Source organism: Cherax quadricarinatus, chromosome 15 (genome assembly GCF_038502225.1).
Source record: "Cherax quadricarinatus isolate ZL_2023a chromosome 15, ASM3850222v1, whole genome shotgun sequence".
Lineage (NCBI taxonomy): Eukaryota > Metazoa > Arthropoda > Malacostraca > Decapoda > Parastacidae > Cherax > Cherax quadricarinatus.
The window spans coordinates 866,424-891,585 of NC_091306.1; the positions used below are offsets into that span (position 1 = coordinate 866,424).

Consider the following 25,162-nt stretch of genomic DNA (forward strand, 5'->3'; position numbering starts at 1 on the left):
AAGAATGAATTAAATGCCTCATGTTTATGCTGCCTCCCGTCAGATCACCGACTGTTGAGGTTGAACTTATTAATCATTCACGGGATGCATATAAAAATATGCCAACACTAAGAGCCTGATGGATCAGCCCACCGACTAGGAAGACTAGCCAGAGCTCAGGGCGCTGCGATTTCGCTTACTTAGAGAAAAGGCCTCTACCTTTATTGACAGCGAGGAAACGCTCATGGGAATATAGACTTGTATAGAATTTCCGAGCTTTCTCGTCCTCACAACCCTCTCCCAAAGAAGGCATCTCGTTAATAACATGATAAGTCAGGCTATCAGTGCCTGCAGCACACAACTCAACATAAACACCACAGGGACACCAGAATATCCTGAATGGTATTGGCTGCCATTCTGTAAGTCGGTTGTTAAACAGGACCTCACAGGTCACAGGAAAAAATCACTGAACAGTTGATTTGAAACAATAAATCTGACACTAACAAGCAGTCTAGTTTAGAAAGTTTCTCCAGATATGAGTTTCTGTAGAACAATACCCAGATCAAGTGTCACTGTTGTGAGATAACTCTAGGTAAAATGTCGGTGGCTGACCACGATACTTTTAGGAACTATGAGAAGAAGTATTGTATTTCACGAAGCACTAAACCCGTGCGGGTCATTCAGCGCTAGTTGTGAAGGTTAGATCCTTCGTCCGTTAAGCGTATCTGGTCAGGCTGTTGTTGATACCACCAACTACAGTAGAAAGACAAAAACATGAGGCGGAAAAACAACCTCCAGGAACAGCGCAGCCCGACACTATCATACGTGTTAGTGAACATTGTTCAGTTATATACCCTTGTTAGCGTTGTTAACGCATTATCGGAAGTGTCACTGTCATCACGTATACAACAGTGAATGCTGCCATACATTATATTATTAAAAAAGGGTCTAGATCCTTTGATATATACCTTTAATATACCTTTGATGAGTTCCGAGTTTTTCTACTCGCGGAGCCCGGCCATAGGCCAGGCTTGTCTGGTGCTTGCCTGGTCATCCAGGCTGTTGCTGCTGGTGGTCAGCTGTTTTACATATGCATCACAGCCTAGTTGATCTGGCACCTGGTACCAGTAGATATTAGAAATATCGTTGGAACAGTTATTGTAATCTTTAAGAGGAAACTCGATAAATACCTCCGCCAAGTGCTAGATCATCCAGACTGTGATGAATATGTGGGCCAGCGGGCCGTCAGCAGGAAAAGCCTGGATGACTAGGTAAACACCAGCCAAGCCTGAGCCCGGGCCAGGCTGCGAGAGTAGGAAAACTCTCGAAACTTGTCACAGGTATATCAGAGGTGTCCTCAAGCTACACGATGATGTATCTGAAGCCCTTGTTTACCTGGCTTGTTGACTCGCTCGAGATAACAGGTGATGATGGACGAAATGGTGACGCTCGAGTCCCTTGATTCTTCACTGCTCCGTGACATAATCCTTTCACGGAAGGACTTTGAGAAGTTGCTCTGTTTTTAAAACTTTTCTTGTTTGTCAGATCCTCTTCTTGCTTATAAAATGTACCTCTTGCTTATCAAACGCACCTAGCGTTTACCGAACCCTCTTCTAAATCAGTTTATGAACCTTCTTCATGTTTGTTCAACTCTCCTGTCTGCCAATGCCACCATTACGTTGTTAACCCAGACCATCACATACAACCTTGGCTTCACCAAACACACACACACACACACACACACACACACACACACACACACACACACACACACACACAAGCACAAGAGAAGATAGTCATACCTCCAACAGCACCAACAGGTGTTTCATTCTGGAAATGCTGTGCGTTTATGCTGACTTGCCATCATCATCAATCATGATTTCTAAGATTATCTACTGGGATCATAGCAAATTTAATAGATAAACTGACCGACAGGTATATATATATATATATATATATATATATATATATATATATATATATATATATATATATATATATATATATATATATATATATATATATTAAAAGACTATATAAAGGACTATATAAAAATAAGAGTGTAATAAATGTAAGTAAGGGCTTATAAGAGTTGCCTGTTGTCTGTGTGTTCAGGATTTAGAAAAACTCAGTAATCCTACCTGAGTGCAAAACGTTTTATAGGCTTCCGTTCCACTCCTCACACGAGAGTACGTTAGCATCTCCCTGGATGGATAAATGCAAAGTTCCAAGCCTTGGATAAGAATATAATCATGACGCTTATAAGCAAAATAATGTAGATCTTACTCTGAATTCCTAAAATATTTAGGAGTTCTGGTTAGCAGTAATTTAAAACCTACTGCTAGCCACTCAAACTCAGAGTGAAAAGCTCGTTGTAAATAATATGGGAAATATAAACAGCATCGTCACTTGAGCCGCCAGGTGTTGTAAGGGATTCCCTGCATGAGAAACTCCAGCTTGTGGGGGGTTAGGAGTATCAACCCAGGTGAGGGTGCCAGAGTCAAGATACAGGTGTGAAGCTCCAGGTGAAGGTGTCAGAATCTATTTGAAGGTGCCAAGCTCCAGGTGAAGGTGTCAGAAAGTCTATTTGAAGGTGCCAAGCTCCAGGTGAAATGGTCAGAGTCTAGGTGTAGGTGCCAAGTTCCAGGGGAAGGTGTCAGAGCTCTGATAAGGGTGCCAGAAAACAGGTGTGGGAGCCATACTCCAGGAAAGAGTGTGGAAGAGAGTTCCAGACTGTTGAGGTTAGTGCCAGGTTAGGGTGCCTGTTTACTGCATGTTAAGAATAACGAACAGAGACAGCTGGTTACGACAAGCACTGACAGCTATGAACGGAAGCTGGAACGAGCAGCTATGGACGCCCAGCTTGAGCATCTAGCAGGAGCAGCCCACTACAACACCTAACTAAGAACAGTCAGCTAGGACCCCAAGTACAGTTAGCTAGAAGCTGGGACAGTCAGCAAGAACAGGAATAAACAATCAATTAAAACATCCAAGAGCAGTCAGTTAATAGCAGTTAGCAACGACAGACAGCAACAACATCCTAGAACAGCCAACCTGGAGCAACTAGCAATGAGAATCAGTGAGAACAGCAAAGACCAGTTACCAGAACAGCCAAGGACGGTTAATAGAATATCCACGAACAGTCAATTAACATAGCAAGGACAGACAAGAAGAACATCCAAGAACAGTCAACTAGGAACAGCTAACAAGAACAGACCAAGAACGGTCAGCTAAGAATAGCTAGTAAAAACAGACAGCAAAAACAGCCAATACCCGTGACGGCAGTCCGGCCAGGTTGAACAGCTAGATGCTGTATAGCCCTTGTGGCTTAGCGCTTCTTTTTGAATATAATAATAATAATGAACAGCTAGATAAAACAGCTAACAAATATAGAAAACAGTAACAGCTAAGAAAAACAGATCTTATAGACCAGATAACAAGTAAAGCCAGCTAAAACTGCTGGTAACACACTTGAGCTCTGTCACAGTAGACGGGAAGTTACCTCATCCTGTCACGATTGTTGTTGATGGTGGTGGTGGTGGTGGTGGTGGTGATAATGGCGGTGGTGATGGTGATAATGGAGGTGGTGGTAATGGTGATGCTGGTAGTGGGCCAGACTTATGGGCTCGGCCATGAGCCTGGACCGTGGCCGGGATCCGGGAGTAGAAAGACTCTCGAAACACATCAAAGGTGGTGATGGTAATAGTCACAGGTGTCATCCCACAGTCACTGAAAGCCACTATTATTGCTCAACTTTACAAAAGATGGCTGTAAGGCAACTGCACAAAAACTGTGGACCAATAGCCCGAACTTCACAGGAACTTCACATGACAACCAGTCACATGGGATCACAACAATTGTATAATCCAGGGCAGGTTGCTCCTGCCTTTCACAGTTGATATATTATTACGATGCGGTCCTGGATGCTCTAGAAGACAAGATAAAGCCTGATGAAATGTACACTGATTTTGCAAGAGCGGTCGACACGTGCGACCATGCATGCAAAAGGAAGAACTGGGAAAGTGGGCAAATTGATAAAATACTTCTTAACAAATAAAACCCAGAGAGGAGTAGTAGTAAACTGAGTAAAGTCGAAGTGGAAAGCTCTGTTCCCCAAGGAACGATACTCGCCCCACTTATGTTTGTCATTTTTAAATCCGACATTGACAAGGACATAAATTATAGTATCATAACATACTTTGCTGATGATATCTATGAGAGTCACCCGTAGAACACACTGTGAATCTTAAGGTAGGTATAAAGTTTTACAGTGGACCTCAGACAACATTATGTTGTTTAACGAGGACAAATTTCAGTTGTTCTGTTATACCTTTGATATATACCTTTGAAGAGTTTCAAGAGTATATCTACTCTCTGTTATGGAAGAATGGAGAAAATAAGACTAACGGAGTACAGAATAAACTCAGATCATTTAAAATATAGGAGTAACTATGTCGGAAGATCTCGCATTCAAGGATGTCAACAATGTTCTCATTGCTCTCACATGGAAAATGATTGGCTGGATAACTAGAACTTTTAAGACTTGTTCTCTCCAGGCTGGAATACTGCTGTATACTGACTGCCCCTTTCAAGGCAGGCAAGATTCCTGTGATGGAAAATACACAGAGAACTTTCATTGACTGTATACACTCAGTAAAGCATTTGAACTACTGGGCATGTTTAAAGTCCCTTCAGCTGTATGTCTTGGAACTTAGGCGAGAATGGCACATAATAATTTACACCTGAAAGAAAATATGGAGAGCCTGGTTCCAATCTTGAACACAAAAATCACTTCGAATGACAACAATTCACTTGTCTGACAATACAAAATACCTGCACTAAAAAAGAAGGGTCACAACGAGTACACTGAGAGGGAACTCGATGAGTGTCAGAGGTCCCTGAACTTATATATGCATTAAAGGTTCTCTGTATATTCTCTAGATCTGCGGTTTCACCTACCTTTAATGGAGTTGTTAGTGTACAGCAATATTCCAGTCAAGAGAGAACAAGTGATTTAAGAAGAATCATCCCTTTGTTTGAAAGCTCTCATTATCCATCCTATCATTTTCCTGGTAGATATTCTTTGTTGACAAAGAATGAAGCAAATCTGAACTTTCGTTAGATTCTTATTTCCCATTTCATTCCCCATTCCCAACATGGCTGGTTGATGGTTTCGTAGTCAACATATTCATGACTTTATTATATTCAAGTTATTTAAAAAAAATACAGTATGCTTTAATGACAAGCTGGGAAAGACATAAGCAATTATATCCTTTTTTTACAAGTGGGTAAAAACAATAAAAAGTGCAGAGTTCTTTAATCAGTGATACAAAAACTTAGCTAAGTAATAAAGTAACACAATGTTTCAATAAAGTAACACAATGTTTCAATAAAGTAACACAATGTGTCAATAAAGTAACACAATGTGTCAATAAAGTAACACAATGTGTCAATAAAGTAACACAATGTGTCAATAAAGTAACACAATGTGTCAATAAAGTAACACAATATGTCAATAAAGTAACACAATGTGTCAATAAAGTAACACAATGTGTCAATAAAGTAACACAATGTGTCAATAAAGTAACACAATGTGTCACTAAAAATTTGTTACATAAATGTCCAGCATTATGACTACAACGTTATTTTTTATATAATTGGAGATAGCAACATTTAAAATGCAAAAATGCCCATGACCAAACAATCTTATCAATATTCCAGAGTTGCACAGATAACATGATAGTCAACAAGAATATATTTCTGTAACCTGCCATTGAAAATCTTAAATAATTAAAGCAGGACCCGGAGTTAACCTGAAGATCTTACGTTTAGCAAACATGATATTTATGTCACAACTGCAAAGAACAAAATAACAAAAATAACAAAATAACTGACTTGATAACAAGAGCCTACAGATTAAGCTGAGTGGATAACAAGAACCTTCAGAATAAAATAACTGAGTGGATAACAAGAACCTTCAGAATAAAATAACTAACTGGATAACAAGAACCTACAGAATAAAATAAGTGACTGGATAACAACCTTCAGAATAAAATAACTGACTGGATAACAAGAACCTTCAGAATAAAATAACTGACTGGATAACAAGAACCTTCAGAGTAAAATACGACGTTTTCAGCGTACTTAACCAGCATACCCTAACTGCATATTGTGGGTATGCTGAACCAGCATGCCACACAAGACTTCCCCAATAACATGCCCCACAAGCGTTCCTCACCAACATAGTCCGTCAACATACCCTACTGATATACCCCATCAACATAACACCCCTCTGTGCCAGCTCAGTTCTGACGAGGGTAATTAGCACTAATCAGTATTAATACTGACGCTAACAGGGGAAGGGGAACTAATTAGAGAGAGTCATTAGTGTCACCCTGAAGCTCCCGCCAGGTAATTACTGGCATGCCAGAGCCTTATTATATCTCCTTCTGGCCTCACAAACATCTCTCTCTCTCTCTCTCTCTCTCTCTCTCTCTCTCTCTCTCTCTCTCTCTCTCTCTCTCTCCCGTCCCTATAGCACATTTCTCTCTAGACATTCGCTAATTTCGTTATAATTATTAGTTGATTATCAAAGTTGTTGTGAGCAGCAGCAAGAGGATCATCATCTCCGCCAGGAAATGATAAGAACGCAAGATCATCCTCCAGAGATAAGAAAAGACAAGAAGTAATAACAATGACGTTAAGATTAAGATCTATGTGGTATGAGTCAGAATTCACTTTGCAGTTGCAATTAACTTGCAATAAGAACGAGGCGGACGATTCACTGTTGAGAAAATTTCATTTCAGCGACTTGTTCTGTCACCGTACTTCCCAGCGTCACGGTTGATTGTCGGATCAGTCAGGCTGTGGCTCTTGCAGTTTGCTCTTTGGATGTACGGCAGTCCAGCTGAATGGGGATTTACAGCATTTGTAAAGTTCCCTCTTGAAGGCGCCGGACAAGCACCTAAACTCAGCACTTGACCAGCCGGGCTGTGGTTCCTACGTAAGTTTGCGTGCGGCCAGCAGTAACAGTCTGGCTGATCAGACCCTGATCCACCACAAGGCTTGGTCTCAGATCGGGCCGCGGAGGTATACCTTCTCCAGGTATACTCCAGGTAAGGCAATAAGGAATATGGCGACATACTGTTGACAGAGGTAATTTTCTACATAAGGGAAGAGTATCGTCGTTTGTATTTTATAATCTCGTGAACAGTTTCCAAGCCGGGCTGTTGGTGCCTACGTTGAACTGCGTACTGCTAACACCAACAGCCGGAGTGATCAGGACATTAACCGGACCGCGTGGTATGGAACTAAACCACCAGGAGAAATACCATCCCTCACTAAAACCAACTTCAGTTTAATGCCAAATTCGTACCAGATATAATGTGGCACAAAGAAAATCTTATGAAAGCGGACCAGTTTGAGGCAATTTTCCAAGAATTTTTTTTTTTCAGATAATTCAATAGGAGCATCAGAATGAAGCTTCATATGTGAATTACCTGTGACTGGTTTCGAGTGGTCTCTTACATTCGAAGTCTTTATATATTGTGTCTGGAGAATCTGTAAATGTGCTGTGATCAGCTGAGAATCTCTTGCCACAGTTGTTGACTCCCGAGGGATTAATGAATCCCCTGGCAAATAATAATTATTCTTTATATCAAATTAAAACAAAATGTAAACTATATACAAACTTCTTTAGTAAGTATGAAAATCACCTCGGTAGGCCGCCGCCGCCGCCGCCGCCACCACCACCATCACCACCGCTACCACACCCACCACCACCACCACCACCACCGCCGCTACCACACTCCTCACCACCACCGCCACTGCCGCCACCACCGCCGCTACCACCACCTCACACCGCCACCGCCGCCGCCACTGATGGTACCACCATCCCTCACCGTTTCCCTCATCGCCGCCGCTGCCGCCGCCGCTGCCTAGTTCACCAAGCACTTGACAAGCCTCTCTGAGGAAGTAGTAGAAACTCGATTCTGTCAGAGGTATATCAGAGGTACACGTAAAAAAAAAACCCTCAAAGGAGGTGCCTCGATACTAGCTCTTGATCCAGGCGGCTGAAATGACCGTAACCTTTCTTGAGTCGACCCTGATTACCTCCCCCCCCCCCAGGGCTCTGTGACTCTACTGATCTTGACAAGATAATTTCCTCTAAGTTTTGTTTTTGTTGTCTACACGGCGTCACATGTGCAGAACAACCTATTAGACAACCTAGAACAACCTAGTAGAGCTCTACTATTTTCCGCCATTTTCAGAGCTTTGTTGCCAGACTATTAGCGGCAGATATAAGAAATACTGCTGGAACAAAAGTACGTTTTACCATTTGGTCCTAGGCGCATGTCAATTAGACACTAGGCCTGTTGTATGTGCATGCGTGTGTATGTGTGTGTGTACTCACCTATTTGTGGTTGCAGGGGTTGAGTCATAGCTCCTGGCCCCGCCTCTTCACTGACTGCTACTAGGTCCTCTCTCTCCCTGCTCCATGAGCTTTATCATACCTCGCCTTAAAACTATGTATGGTTCCCGCCTCCACTACTTCACTTTCTAGGCTATTCCACGGCTTGACTACTCTGTGACTGAAGAAATACTTCCTAACATCCCTTTGATTCATCTGAGTCTTCAACTTCCAATTGTGACCTCTTGTGTCTGTGTCCCATCTCTGGAACATCCCGTCTTTGTCCACCTCGTCTATTCCGCGCAGTATTTTATATGTCGTTATCATGTCTCCCCTGACCCTCCTGGCCTCCAGTGTGTGTGTGTTGTGTGTGTGTGTGTGTGTGTGTGTGTGTGTGTGTGTGTGTGTGTGTGTGTGTGTGTGTGTGTGTGTGTGTGTTGAATCAGGTGATCGCCTCCCACTTAATAACACAATCACACGGGTCCCCTCCCTCACAGTTCTTCCGGATTCCTTCAAATATTGAATTTCTTCTAGAGGATAAAGTTAATAAATTAGCCTAAATTAGTCAAAGTTTCGTGGAGGAAAATGTAAAATATAATTTTGTTATATGAGTGTCAAGCATCAGCCATAATATTAGATAGAAGTAAATAATGAATCTGAGTAATGCCATAACTCACTATGATGTCATGAAGGTAGATAAATATACTTATGGAGCAACTTGCAGTATAAACAAAGTGACTGACACTGTAGTGGCCAGGTTGACGCTTGGTTAGAAGTACTCCAGGAAGTTTTATACACACGCACGTACATGGAAGCCAGGAGCTGATACTCGACCCCTGCAACAACATATAGGCGAATACACACACACTGCTACTACTACTACTACTACTACTACTACTACTACTACTACTACTACTACTACTACTACTACTACTACACACTTGATTACCAAGCCAATGCAAAATATGTGATCAACCTTACGGTCACTCACTAGAGCACTATACGCTTGAACATAAGAACGTAAAGAAGGAACACTGCCTCAGGCCTACTGGCCCATGCGAGGCAGGTCCAAGTCTCCTACCGGCTTAAGCCAATGCCCCAACCTAGTCAGGTCAGGTCACATTCACTTAAGGAAGGAACACGGCAACTGACCTAGTAGCACAAGCTAATCAGGTCCAACTCACACCCACCCACACCCACTCATGTATTTATCTAACCCACTTTTAAAACTACACAACGTTTTAGCCTCTATAACTGTATTCGGGAGTTTGTTCCACTCATCCACAACTCCCACATATCCATCATCAACCAGGCTGTGATGGATACGTGGGGCAGCGAGCCTCCAGCAGCAACAGCCTGGTTGACCAGGCAAGCACCAGACGAGCCTGACCCATGGCCGGGCTCAGAGAGTAGATAAACTCTCGAAACTCTTCAAAGGTATATCTATTACCAAACCAGTGCTTTCCTATATCCTTCCTGAATCTGTAATACGGTGACCAAAACTGTGCAGCATAATCTAAATGAGGCCTAACTAAAGGTATATAGAGTTGAAGAACAACCTGAGGACTCCTATTATTTATGCTTCTTGATATGAAGCCAAGGATTCTGTTAGCTTTATTGCGAACACTAATGCACTGTTGTCTCGGTTTCAGATTACTACTAACCAGAACTCCTAAATCTTTTTCGCAATCCGAAATATTAAGATCTACATTATTTAGTTTATATGTGACATGGTTATTTTCCTGTCCAACATTTAGAACTTTGCATTTGTCTATATTAAACTGCATCTGCCACTTCTCCGGCCACTGCATCAGTCTATTCAAATCTTCCTGGAGTGCTCGAATGTCCTCGTCAGAATTAATTCGACGGCCTATTTTGGTGTCATCGGCAAACTTGCTTATGTCGCTCTTTATGCCCTCATCTATGTCGTTTATGTAGATTGTGAACAACAGGGGTCCCAACACTGATCCCTGTGGAACACCACTCGTGACGCTAATTTCTCCCCATTTATGCAAACTCTCTGCTGCCTATTTGTCAACCATGCCTCTATCCAGGAAAAAAATTCTCCTCCTATTCCATGTGCCTTAATTTTCCTCAATAGTCTCTGATGTGGGACCCTGTCAAAAGCCTTACTGAAGTCCATATACACAATATCATATTCATTACCATGATCTACCTCCTCAAATACCTTAGTGAAAAAAAATAATAAATTCGTATGGCAGGAACGCCCCTTTGTAAAACCATGCTGAGATTCGTTGATTAATTTATGCTTTTCAAGGTGGCTACGAACTCCCTCGGCAATTACTGATTCCATAAATTTTCCCAATATGGAGGTTAGGCTTATTGATCTATAGTTCGAAGCTGAGGACCTGTCACCTACTTTGAAAATAGGTATCACATTTGCCATTTTCCACTTATCTGGCTCCATGCCAGTTTGTAGTGATATGTTGAAAAGATTAGCCAAAGGTTTGCTAAGCTCCTCTTTACATTCCTTTAGAACCCTTGCGTACAGTTCATCAGGGCCTGGGGATTTGTTAGGTTTTAATTTATCTATTCTATTTGCTTAAGGACCATGTCACTTGTGACCCTAATCGTGCATAGTTTATTATCGTCCTGTTCTACATAATTTATTATTTCTGGAATATCGCTGGTATCTTCCTGTGTAAAAACTGAGAGAACATTATTCATCATTTCAATAAAGGTTAAAGAATATTTGTGTCTACAAATATTCTTCTCCAGGAGAAACAAGAGCACTGGGCCCATTGATTGGTGATAAAGTGCAAGGTAATGTGGTGGAAGGCTTAACCCACTAAATCTCTGTCTCTCTCTCTCTCTCTCTCTCTCTCTCACACACACACACACACACACAGTACTGGGGGACTAGACTGTGTCATCACCTCCTGATATATCACCGACTAATTATTAACTCCACACTTGTTTGACATACTGTGTAAATATATCTCATTCATAAGCAATACTCACACAAGACGCTATAGGAATATAATACTGTAACGGAGAGTTTTCAACTGTTATAACTTAACTAAGATAAACATGGAAAATACAGATAAATCTAAGCAGCAATTGCAATTAGTTTCTCGTCCCAGTGCGGACAAGGTTTCTATGCCTCTGCAGAAAGCTCTAGCAGACTCTTCTGGTTCAGGATCTGCACTTGCAATCTCTCAAGACGAGAATCTAGACTGACTTGTGGTTATAAAAGGCCATACACTTAGTTTCTCCACACGCACCCCAACTCTCCAGTTACCAGGATCTGGTCTGCCCAAGACGTGGCTTCACCTCATAATGAAACTCTTACTGAATAAATCCTCTTCTTCTCTGGCATCCTGGACAGTCCGTGAATATTCTTGGTGAATCATAAACCATATCACTTTGATGGAGCGGAAAAAAAAAGGTTATTTTTTTGTACTGGCGTCAGTTTCATTCTCTTTGAACTTCACGGCAATGGAGTGAACGGAAAGTTAAATTTGAAAAATTCTGTGATTTTTTTTAATATAGAAATTAAGAATATAACGTTTTTTCTCACTTGTATTTAATGTTATTCGTTAATTATAAATATTCGATTTTTTATAATTTGTCAACATAATATTAATGTTGGTTAGTATGTTGGATATGAGCAGATGGGAGTGGCTCAGAAAAAAAAAATTACCCGTTTCTTCCAGAGCTTCACTGAGTACACAGCGTTTTGCATTGCAAATTGAGTACCGGATCCTCAATTAGGTCGCAACTGTATTGCAACATGATCGTCAATGAGTTCATAAGTATATTGCAACACGAGCCGAACATTAGTTCCAAAATGAGTTTGCAAGTGTAACGTGACACTAATTGTGCGCCAGACGCTCTGGTTGCTCGCCAGTGTATTATAACATAAACTGAGCTCCAGGTCCTCGTTAAGTTCGCAAGGGTACTACAACACGCATACTCAAATGAACAGCGTTCATGATGAGTAAAGATGAATCGCGAATGTTGAAGTCCAGCACCCGAGGCATCCTACATGAGCCGTGCTTAGTGAATGGAATCAGTAACGTCCACACACTACCGTCCTGGTTGAAGAATTAGACATATGAGCAATAGCAGGTGTTCAGCACCGCAGTCTAATAACAGGTGTTCAGTACCGCAGTCTAATAGTAGGTGTTCAGTGCCGCAGTCTAATAGCAGGTGTTCAGTGCCGCAGTCTAATAGCAGGTGTTCAGTGCCGCAGTCTAATAGCAGGTGTTCAGTGCCGCAGTCTAATAGCAGGTGTTCAGTACAGCAGCCTTGGTCAGTGGGAAAGATATCCAGTTGTTTTGCATCAACCTGTCGGTATTATATACCACGGATGTCTGGATACAGTCTTAGCGATATTAAGACCGGACGGCGGTGAACGGATGGAGGATCGAGCCTCTATCATTTCTTGCGTTGATGGAAGTGGTATGGAGATACCGGCAAATTGTAAGTAAAAGTCAAGTAAACACTGATCAAGCTCGTACTTTTCTTTAATCACAACATTTCTTGCGTTGAATGACCCGGACATGTGGAGAGCTTCATATAAATGCAATGCAAGAAAGAACAGGAGAACAAATATTAACTTGTGACGGGGGATACAAGGTAATAATAACATCCACGGCACTAAAACTTCTTTCAAGATTTATAAGTGAAGGGATTCTTGATAAATAATTATTTTCTAAGTGCGCCTCTCCCAAAAATCGTAGATATTTTGAATAATTTTCCGTAAAGCGCTAAACCCGTGTAGGTCATTCAGTGTAGGGAATATTGGAGGGTCGATTCTCTGTTCGGAAAAAATCGTAAATCACTGTGAACGCGTGTGAACGTATTCCATTCAGCTGGTCGTAACAGAGTGCAGTGCGCGTGTTGTCAGCGAAATATTCTATCCACAAACGTTTTGCAGAAAGTGTTGGACAAAATGTAAGCTGTGGTCAGAAAATTTGTTTTCCAAAATTTTTATTGTGTGTGTGTGTGTGTGTGTGTGTGTGTGTGTGTGTGTGTGTGTGTGTGTGTGTGTGTGTGTGTGTGTGTGTGTTTGTTTGTGTGTGTGTGTGTGTGTGTGTGTGTGTGTGTGTGTGTGTGTGTGTGTGTGTGTGTGTGTGTGTGTGTGTGTATTTTGTACACAAAACAGAACTATATTTTATATGACTGTTATCCTATACGTAACAGCCAGCTGTGTGTGTACTCACCTAGTTGTACTCACCTAGTTGAGGTTGCGGGGGTCGAGTCCGAGCTCCTGGCCCCGCCTCTTCACTGATCGCTACTAGGTCACTCTCCCTGAGCCGTGAGCTTTATCATACCTCTGCTTAAAGCTATGTATGGATCCTGCCTCCACTACATCGCTTCCCAATCTATTCCACTTACTGACTACTCTGTGGCTGAAGAAATACTTCCTAACATCCCTGTGATTCATCTGTGTCTTCAGCTTCCAACTGTGTCCCCTTGTTACTGTGTCCAATCTCTGGAACATCCTGTCTTTGTCCACCTTGTCAATTCCTCTCAGTATTTTGTATGTCGTTATCATGTCCCCCCTATCTCTCCTGTCCTCCAGTGTCGTCAGGTTGATTTCCCTTAACCTCTCCTCGTAGGACATACCTCTTAGCTCTGGGACTAGTCTTGTTGCAAACCTTTGCACTTTCTCTAGTTTCTTCACGTGCTTGGCTAGGTGTGGGTTCCAAACTGGTGCCGCATACTCCAATATGGGCCTAACATACACGGTGTACAGGGTCCTGAATGATTCCTTATTAAGATGTCGGAATGCTGTTCTGAGGTTTGCTAGGCGCCCATATGCTGCAGCAGTTATTTGGTTGATGTGCGCTTCAGGAGATGTGCCTGGTGTTATACTCACCCCAAGATCTTTTTCCTTGAGTGAGGTTGTGTGTGTGTGTGTGTGTGTGTGTGTGTGTGTGTGTGTGTGTGTGTGTGTGTGTATGTGTGTGTGTGTGTGTGTGTGTGTGTGTGTGTGAACCACGCCACACACCTGGTTGTCAAGGTCACACCAGATCAGGTCGTCAAAGTCACACCAGATCAGGTCGTCAAGGTCACGCCAGACCTGTTGTGGTCTTGACGTGGTCAAGGAAGGTGAAATCGCAGATCTATAGAATGTACAGAGAACTATTGCAAGTATTAGCTTAGTCAGCCACCTTAATTACTGGAAATATTTAAGTCCTTTGACCTATACTCCCTGGATCGAAGATACATCATAATCTACACCTAGAAAATTCTAGAGGGGCTGGTCCAAAATCTTCACACAGAAATCACTCCCTACGAAAGCAAGAGACTAGGTATACGGTACAATATACCCTCTGTGAAAAGCAGGAGTGTCATGAGTGCACTAAGAGAAAACACAATAAGCGTCCGGGGCCCAAGACTGTCCAACAGCCTCTCATCATGCAGAAGTGGAAGTACCAATCGACTTCCGGCTGCCTTCAAGAAGGAACTGTGATTCATACGTTGGATTGCACCTGGCCACCAGTAACAGCCTCGTTGATCATGCTGTGATTCTTTGGGAGGCCTGGTCGAGGACTGGGCCGCGGGGACGTTGACTCCCGGAACGACCTCCAGGCAGACGACCAGACAAGGTCGCCAAGACCCCACCAGCTGACTTCAGAAAAAAGTCCATGAATGACAGTTTGCCTGCGTATCATGCAACAAAACTTTTTCAATAAAAGCTGAGAAAAGTAATAATAGAGAGAAACATTAAAGATGCAGCTGTGCAAGACACTGAGAAAACTATAAACATTCATTAACAAAATCTTACATTAGGTAAAGTTAAATAACATTTTGTTCGACCTCACCTGTGATATACTTGTCTGGTCCTTTCATGGTCAACCAGGCTATTGCTGTTGGTGACCCACTGGCCCACACATCCATTACAGCCTGGTTTGTCTGGCACTTGTCTGAAATATTGGTCGAGTTTCCTCTAGAAGACTTCTATACTTATCCCAACAATATTTATTATATCTTCTAGGCTCACGAATGTTTATATAGTCTTCTTTTAAGAACATAAGAATGGAGGAACACTGCAACAGACCTATTGGCCCATACTAGGCAGGTCCTCAAAGTCAACCATTCCCACCCCCTTACTACTCTCTAGCAGCCTGCCATCTGACTCCTGGCACTATATATACTCGTCCTTAGTTATCTCTGTATTAGGACTGAAGAAGTCACTCATGGTGAAGCGTTTCCTTTAATAAATGTCCATTTATTTTCTTATAGTATTTGCCCAGGCAACAATAAATACTAATTGCTCTGGAAAACAAATTATTTCCAACACATCTTTGCAAAATGCCACATATTACAGGACGCCCTCCCTTCTTCTTAATTATGTCTGTCACTTACCTATATCTGTTAATCAAGTCCTCGCTCCTACGTTGCCTCCAGCACTGAGGCAGAAAATAGGATTGGTCCCATTTCCTTACATGATGTCAAGACGGCTAAGAATATCCTGCATCCCAACCCCAGAAAAACACACCATCTGCCCCATCTTCCTATCTCTAAGACAAAACGCCCTATTCATAAATTTAATTTGACTGTCTCCAACAACTGACACAGATCAGCTCATTAGTTTGTTCATGGCATCTCTGCCATTCACTGGATTTATTTTATATTTCCTCTCATATCCTCACTCCAGTGCATTGCTATTATAGTAGGTAAATGACCAGGCCGTCAAGCATCTTCTACATTTATATATTAAGATGTGTCTCTAAACCCTTTCTCCCCCATTTTTGTACAGCCTATTCTCAAGACTGCCTGAAGAATTACTTTCAATAGCCCTATTAACCATTGCTAGGCAGGTCTTATTCAAATCCAATTTTTCTTGTTCTTATATTTGTCTTGTCTATTTTTAAAACTACTGAAGGCTTTAGCTTCAATGACTACTTGGCAGATTTTGCCACTCATCGATACCTCTATTTCCAAACAGTACTGTCTTGGAGACACAAAATCGACAAATATGCGCTAAAATATTTATTGGTGTTTCACTGTAGACCTCGTGACTTAGTCAGTGTGAGGTGCTATTACTGGCTGACTGAAGCTGCTAACGTGACATACCTGTGACATACCAGTGGCATACCAGTAACATTCCTGTCACATACCTGTGACCGGTTGCTATTTTTTTCCCACAGCTTGATATGTGGTCTAACTTCCCAGGTGAGCGCCTCACATGTTGCTCCTTGCAACAAGTAGGCTCACATAACTAACACAGCCTGGCTGATGAAGCAACTCTAGCAGAAAATTAACTAGATTCCTCATTTCACAAGAGAAGCCGCTAACATCATTCATAGTTCGCTGCCATCATTACTAGTGCTTAACTCTCCTAACAATTCACTATTATCGTCGCCAATTCACTTTTATGGCTAACTTATTTTATACATCAAATGGTTGATTAATGAGGTGTAAAGTCTGTAGACTACACGAGGGTGTTTTAAGTCTGCACAGTAACTTTTTATCCACCAGACAAAAATACTTTAGTCCTTAACATAGGGATTAAAGTAGCTTCTCAACACATATGAGCTGAGAGCAATACACTCCTCAAGGAATATATCCTGTGATTGTAGTTAGTCACAATATGACAAACTTAATTTATATTGCAAATAAAATCACAGTATTGGCAAAATCCGCTGATATACTCACATTTTGTTAAATTCTAAATTTATTAGTCGGAAGTCCAAACCAAATAAATAATTCTTACCAAATTAGAATAAGATATAAGTTAACGGAAATTTAACGAAAGAGAAGTTGCCCCACTTGATTGTGGTAGTCACCCAGTGTCTTAGAAAAGAGGCTTCTCTAATTCTCCCTATGGCATTCCTTCTATTCATTGGTTCACATTTATCTAATACATTTGCAAAATACATGTAAACAACACCAATACCTTTTTTCCAAGCGCCTCTATGATTTTGTTATAGTGGTTTCACAGCTGTGAGAGAAAGGATATTCCTACTATGAAGTTATGTTGACTGAGATATGTAGATAATGTCTTTCAATAAAAACAGCAACTCACGGAACTAGCAGGATTCGAATCCATTGCAAGGCTGACCTAAAACTAAGAGGCCTCTGCCTTCGTAGCATCCTCTCAGAGACTTTATAACGCGTACAGTCTTCAATATTGCACATGAATGGCATACAATACCTACAAGATGAAGAACTAGACACATGTGCAGCATCTGGGTATCTTTACTTGTAGACGTTTCGCCAACCAGTGGCTTTATCAGTACAAGGATATAATGTGAAGTCCTTCAGTCCCTCAGCCTTGGTGAAGAGTGCTGCTGGTGCTCTTCACTAACTCCAAGGCTTAGGGACTGATTACCTCATCTTTTGTATATAATTCTACATTCTTCACATTATGTCCTGTATTATATTAATAAAGAAACTGGTTGGCAAAACGTCTACAAATAAAGTTACTCAGATGTTGCACGTGTCTAATTCTTCATAATGTCTTCAATATTGGCCACTTTGCATCTTTGCTGTGTTTTTTTTTATACGCAAGGCTGTTAGTATTTTTCAGGGTCAGTGGAATCTCCTCTAAATCGAAGCTCTTTCTCTAAAACACATTGAGTGCCGATGCTAGTTGTGGTATTTCAGATGGCGTCTCTGCACACAGAACTTTGAAAATTCTTTTCGAGGGATAGGAAGGTGATTGCACTGCGGGAGTGAGAGAAGAATGCGGGTTGGTTTTATTTGCTAATAACTGGTGTTGGAGTTTTGGAGGCGGTGATGTGGGTGTGAGGTGAGGTGTGGTATGGTGAGATAAAAGTAAGAGGTTTGGTGAGGTGCAGCTAGGTGGAAGCGAGGTGTGGTGAGGTAGGATTGAGGTGTAGTGTAGGCTAGCAGGTCACTAGCCTCAGAAGAATGGATGGCAAAGCAGGCAACAGTCTGACTTTAAACTGCGAGGGGAAAACAGCTATTGAAACCAGTGACAGGTATGAGGCTGCAAATTGAAATTAACACTGACAAGAATGTGAGACATACGCGATGCGGTATTAGGACATTTATTGAGGGGAGTTTCGCCCACCAGGGCTTTAACACTCCAATACAAAGAACAGGAAAAGGAGATTATATATAATGGATCGAGTCAGTTGCTGCATAAGCTGTGAGCAGCTTATGCAGCAGTAAGTAATGGCAGTGTTCAACCTTGGTAGAATGTGTTTGATCAGAATGTTCGATAATATGAATCTGTGTTTCGAGCATTAATGTTAGTGGAAGTGATGAGAGAAGATTCCTAACATTGTCTGCGATTTAAGTCTGATTTCTTGATGGCAATTTGGCTTCTAGGAATTTCAAGAGATGATTGCATTATTTTATCCTTTCTTTGACAAGCGAATTTATGATTACCGGTGCATTGTTTGAGGTTCCTAGACGATTCCCCCAACATATAATTTATGATATTGCCCACGTGAAATAGCGTAGATGTACTGAATGTACTGTACACAGATAACCAGCACATAGGAGAGAGGAGCTTACGACGACGTTTCGGTCCGACTTGGACTTTGTAAATGGTCCAAGTCGGACCGAAACGTCGTCGTACGCTCCTCTCTCCCATGTGCGGGTTATTTGTGTACTGTTCCAGTCACGGTATTGTGCCTTTTTGTTACTGATGTACTGTAGTGTGTGTGTTCCTTTTGGTTAATAGGTTCTTGATGGTAATGGCAACTAAACTGGCTACGCGTACATCTGCAATGAAGTTGCGGATATTCTCCGAAATCTGTCCTACCGGGAAAATAATGTATCGATCTAGACTCTGCCTACCGGGTACTGAAGCTTGGAGAACGTATTGTGTATATAACTGCATTAATCTTCGATGAAAGCAGAGATCGAGATTCCACAAACACTCCAATAAAACCCTATGATAACTCCATTCTCATCGTTCATTCCTCTCAGGTCTGGAGTAAATCTCCTTCCAAACCACTGTATGTTTTCACTTTCAACCGACTGATTAGGTGGATTTAGTGATGCATGACTACAAGGTAATTATCCAGGAGGCAAAATTCTATCCCAGCAAAGATGAAAAAAACGTTCACAAACGAACTATCAGATCTGAGTAACAAGGCCCCGTCCCATCATTAAGTAGGTTTACCAGGTTCAGGGAAGGTGGTGCCCTGTCCCATCATTAAGTCGGTTTGACAGGTTCAGGGAAGGTGGTGCTCTGTCCCATCATTAAGTCGGCTTGCCAGGTTCAGGGAAGGAGGTGCCCTGTCCCATCATTAAGTCGTTTTGCCAGGTTCAGGGAAGGTGGTGCCCCGTCCCATCATTAAGTCGGCTTGCCAGGTTCAGGGAAGGTGGTGCCCTGTCCCATCATTAAGTCGGTTTGCCTGGTTCGTGGAAGGAGGTGCCCCGTCCCATCATTAAGTTGGTTTGCCAGGTTCATGGAAGGTGGTGCCCTGTCCCATCATTAAGTCGGCTTGCCAGGTTCATGGAAGGAGGTGCCCCGTCCCATCATTAAGTCGGTTTGCCAGGTTCATGGAAGGTGGTGCCCCGTCCCATCATTAAGTCGGCTTGCCAGGTTCATGGAAGGAGGTGCCCCGTCCCATCATTAAGACGGTTTGCCAGGTTCAGGGAAGGCTGTGCAGGTCTTGCCTCACCTGCCCCGGGGACCAGGTGCTGCAATGACTCATTTCACAACACGTAGCCAGGCGGGACACACGCAGCGACGGTCACACACATGGGGAGAGGAAGTGTGCATTAACTAATCGAAATCAATGGAGAGGGGAATAGAGGAAGCGTAGATAATAACAGAGGCGAAAGGGAGGAGAAAAAAAAGAGGGCTATAATGTTAGAAACAAAGCGAAAAATAACTTTGGTGCAACTTTACTATATTACGTATAATTATCTACCCGATCATAGAAGGAACTGTCAATGGCATAAAAAATACAACTTACCGTCTAATGCTGTGTTTTTTGAAACAGGAATCACAAGACTTATGAGTTGTATTCTACAAGTGCAAGTGTGTGGTAGACACCGTTTCTGTATATCAGTTTTTTTTTATTTGTAGATGTTTCGCCATCCAGTGGTTTTATCAATGGAAAAATAGACACAAATGCGGTATAATGAGATCCTTTATTGGCTACGTTTCGCCCACACTGTAGGTTTTATCAAGTCACAAACACATCTAACTGGGTGAAGAGTACATGTGTATATATAGTGTGGAGAGTCAGGTGGTGTGTGTGTGTGTGCGTGTGTGCGTACTCACCTAATTGTACTCACATAATTGTATTCACCTAATTGTACTCACCTAGTTGTACTCACCTAATTGTGGTTGCAGGGGTTGATACTCAGCTTCTGGCCCCGCCTCTTCACTGATCGCTACTAGGTCCTCTCTGCTTCATGAGTTTTGTGTGTGTGTGTGTGTGTGTGTGTGTGTGTGTGTGTGTGTGTGTGTGTGTGTGTGTGTGTGTGTAGTTGTTTGCAGCCTCACGGGCGGGTGTCATCGTACGTCAGTCACCAGTTGAAATCTTGCTATTCCACGAGAGACATTAAAGGCAAATGAGTTTCCTGGAGTGATGTGTCTGGAAAAATTACTAGAGACAGCAAATGACACTCCTATGATTTTTTTGGAGGAAGCTGAAGTATGAGTACCAATATATATTTAATTTTTATTGATTCGTAGTTCATTGAAACTAGTCATGATTTTAGCTGTCAGAATCTGGCTGCTCTAAAGATTTTGCAATAATAACGTTTTTTTTAGACCTTGAGAGTATTTGGAGTAAGATTTAATTCGTTTCGAGGCAGAGAGAAGGTGTGATGTACACTCACTGCTGGAACCAGTAATTCGTAATGGCTTCCTGACTCTAAGCCTTTTCAAGCCATTCAGCTTAATAAAGCTTAAAATTCCTTTTACACTTTTACCTTTGAATTTTTCTGACGTGTAAATAACCAAAATTTGACGAAAATAAAATTCTAAGAAAAAGTTTTACTCATAATTCAATGATTAAAAGCAACGGTTGGAAGTTCATTTCTCGACCTTTATTATGTTAGGAAGAGGAAAAAAAGCTTTAAAACACTAATGAATTCAAGTTTGAGAATCTGATAATGATCTACTTATGCATTGTGTTATGTTTGTGCAGTATTGATGGCAGCGATTTAAAGTTTCTTTTTAAGTGAGAGGCAGCAAGTTGGGGAGAGCGGTGAGGGAGGAACCACCTGGAGGAGGAACCACCTGGAGGAGGAACCACCTGGAGAACCATCTGCTTCCGCTGCCCAAATCTCTAGCTAGGGGAAAAAATTATTTTTCACTGATAATAACAAATTGTATCGAGTGGAAATTCTATCCGCAGATTGTTTCTCATAGCATATTAGATTGATCTGAATCCTACTTACTTGGATTTATAAAAAAATTATTTTAGTATAATTTAAATTAATTGATTTCATCAGATGTCTGGCAGTGGTATATCATTTTTTCTTACCTTGCGGGCGGGAGTACGATGATTCTGCAAAAACACAATGTTGAGTAGCCCAAGGACTAATTTTGAAGTGGTGAACACACCTGTCTCGATGCTCTGATTCTGAAAGGAAGAATTTTTATAGGGCAAGAAATGGCTGCCTTGCTTCTTATTGAGCACTCGCCCTTGATTCTTTCATTTGTTGATGAAATGATTCTGGTATGACAGCTGCAGTCCGAGCTCTCTTGCCACGAGTCATAATCAAGGGATGGTGCAGATGGTGCAGGTGGAAGAATAAGCCTACTAGTAGTGAAAGTGAAGAGTGGCTGCATAACATGAGTGAGCACTGATGCTGCTCCTCGGTGATACAATAGACACGCTGACACAAAATTCGAAATGTAAATGACAGCATGTCGACGGTCCTGTGTGGGATCTGGAGCACACGGGAAATATTTTAGAGATCATCTTGATTTCAGAAAAAGCATATGATAAAACATTGCTACTAATAAGCACAAATTTATTCTTCTTTAGAATATTGTTCAATACTGACGGTCCCGTTCAGAGCAGATGAGATATCACAGTTGAAACGGAAACTGAGATCATTTACGGCCCGCATAAATCCAGTTAAGCATTTAAATTACTGGGAACGCTTCATAGTCCTAAATAGGTACTCACTGGAGCGGAGGAGAGAAATATACACGATAATATATACGTGAACTTTGTTTACCTGCTTAGTCCTAAAATTGTACCCTGGCATAACATACGGGAGTGACAGATATGTGACGAAGTGTAAAATAAAGCCAGGGAACAGCAGGGGACAATAAGAGAACATTGTATCAACATCCGTGGCCTCAGAGTTTTCAACATCTTACCAGAAGATACCAGAAACACTGCTGACACGATTGTAAAAGTCTTTAAGAGAAAACTGGAAAAGTGTCCCTACCAAGTGGCAGGTCAACAAGGCTGTGATGGACATGTGGGCCAGCGGGTCGCCAGCATCTACAGTCTGGTTGACCAGGCAAGCACCAGACAAGCATGGCCTAGGGCCGGGTATCGGGAGTAAGAAAAACTCTCGAAATCTATCAAAAGTATAAAAACACTCATCTACATAGTGATTCTCTCTCTCTCTCTCTCTCTCTCTCTCTCTCTCTCTCTCTCTCTCTCTCTCTCTCTCTCTCTCTCTCTCTCTCTCTCTTTCCTTAATGGCTTCCCGAAAAGCTTTCTTGCAGATGTCTTAGATTGCTCTCCCTCCTTGCTCCACTTCTCAGGCTGCAACAATCACACACACTGTGTGCCAGACACAAATGGCACATCCCATCTCTGAAGAGCTGTGTATCCTCAAGCAGCTGCCCAAGTGCAGCTTCAGGAACCACTTCAAGGATGAGGGCAGAGAAAATTTCTTTGTCGTTGTCATAGTCTCCGGTTCCTCCTCATCGTTCTCTGCCTCTTTCGCCTCCTCTTCTTCCTCTTCACTCATCACCGCTTCTTCCTGCTCTGTTTCCTCCTGCTTTTCCTTCTTCTCTTTCAATTTTTATTCCTCCTCCTCCTCCTCTTTTCATTCTCCCCCACTACCTCCTCCTTCTTCCATTGTTGCTGTTCCTCCTCCTGTTATTGCTCCTTCACCTGCTCCAGTTGCCTCTGCTGCTGCTGCTTCTCCTCCTACTTCTGTTCCTACTGCTCCTCCTGCTTCCCCTGCTCCCCCTGATCCTTCTGCTTCTGCATCCTCTGCTCCCCCTGCTCCTCCTGATCCTTCTGAGCCTTCTGCTCCTGCTGCTCCTTCTCTTTCTCCTGCTCCTCCTGGCTGCCAGCTTCGCGCCATGTGTTTTCCCTTACCAGCGTTGTCGAGTTATCTGGTGTTCTTATAACACTGTGTGTGCACTGTGTCTTGTAGGGAGTGTGTCTGGTCGTGGCAGTCAGGAGCCTGAGTGTGCATAATCATGATCATAGTTGTGCTCGTATTGGTCGAGTGGTAGCCCCAGCATCATTTCTGTCGATTGGTTTAACTAATTCCGGCCCTCCAGGGTCTGATCATACCTACTTTTGACAGAGTAGGTATGATCAGAGACAGAGACAGAGACAATTTTATTGGTTTTTGATTCAACCCCCGGAACTACCTACACTTGACCCATCTACCGAGCAACTAATCTTCTAACGTCTTTTACCTTTTCCCCCCTCACAGGAGATCCCAGGAGCAAACCAGCACCGGGAGGCGGAGAAGGCGGGCTACCTGACGAAGCTCAGCGGCCGCACCTTCCCTTACATACCCCAGTGGAAGAGAAGGTACTGCGTCCTGGCCAAGGGTAGCCTCTTCTACTACGAGCGGGAAGACAGTAAGCCGGGGGAAAAGGCCAACGGGGTCATTAACCTCGCATACTTCGACCACGTGGCTGAGGCAGGACCCAAAGACTGCAAGAAAGCTACCAATGTGTTCGTGATCACCTCTCAGGACCGCAGCTTCTTCGATCCCGTGAGTATAATGAATATCTTGAATGAGGTGGTAAAAGACATGACTGATTGATGGTTATCAGTGGCTGAAAGAGTAGGCTGACAGATGGGAGTCGATGATCACACACACACACACACACACACACACACACACACACTACACAGGAATGAGGAACTACCTGAACGGGGTTCAGTGGGACAGAGAACTGGCAGGGAAGCCAGTTAATGAGATGATGGAATATGTAGCAACAAAATGCAAGGAGGCTGAGGAGAGGTTTGTACCCAAGGGTAACAGGATTAATGAAAAAGCCAGGATGAGCCCATGGTTTACCCAAAGGTGCAGGGAGGCAAAAACCAAGTGTGCTAGGGAATGGAAGAAATATAGAAGGCAAAGGACCCAGGAGAATAAGGAGAACAGTCGTAGAGCCAGAAACGAATATGCACAGATAAGAAGGGAGGCCCAAAGACAATATGAAAATGACATAGCAGCGAAAGCCAAATCTGACCCGAAACTGTTGTACAGCCACATCAGGAGGAAAACAACAGTCAAGGACCAGGTAATCAGGCTAAGGAAGGAAGGAGGAGAGACAACAAGAAATGACCGTGAAGTATGTGAAGAACTCAACAAGAGATTCAAAGAAGTGTTCACAGAGGAGACAGAAGGGACTCCAGAAAGACGGAGAGGTGGGGCACACCACCAAGTGCTGGACACAGTGCACACAACCGAGGAAGAAGTGAAGAGGCTTCTGAGTGAGCTAGATACCTCAAAGGCAATGGGGCCAGATAACATCTGAAGATTGAGACACTTATGCAGCATATGGGAATCTTTATTCAGGAAACGTTTCGCCACGCAGTGGCTTCATCAGTCCAATACAAAGAGGAAGGCGTAAGGAGAGGAGGAGAATGAGGTAATCAGTCCCTCAACCTGGAGTCGATGTGTTCAGTCCAT

General features: G+C 42.5%; 1 protein-coding gene across 16 annotated transcripts in view; it reads left to right on the top strand.

The window, feature by feature from the left end:
* The window catches only part of LOC128692119 (serine-rich adhesin for platelets), a 580,093-nt gene that overhangs the window by 442,054 nt on the left and 112,877 nt on the right, over positions 1 to 25,162 (top strand). For all 16 annotated transcript variants that reach the window (XM_070085078.1, XM_070085079.1, XM_070085076.1 and 13 more), the window contains one exon: positions 23,948 to 24,235. In XM_070085078.1, coding sequence (XP_069941179.1) covers positions 23,948 to 24,235 — 288 coding nt within the window. The remainder of the gene's footprint in view (positions 1 to 23,947; positions 24,236 to 25,162) is intronic.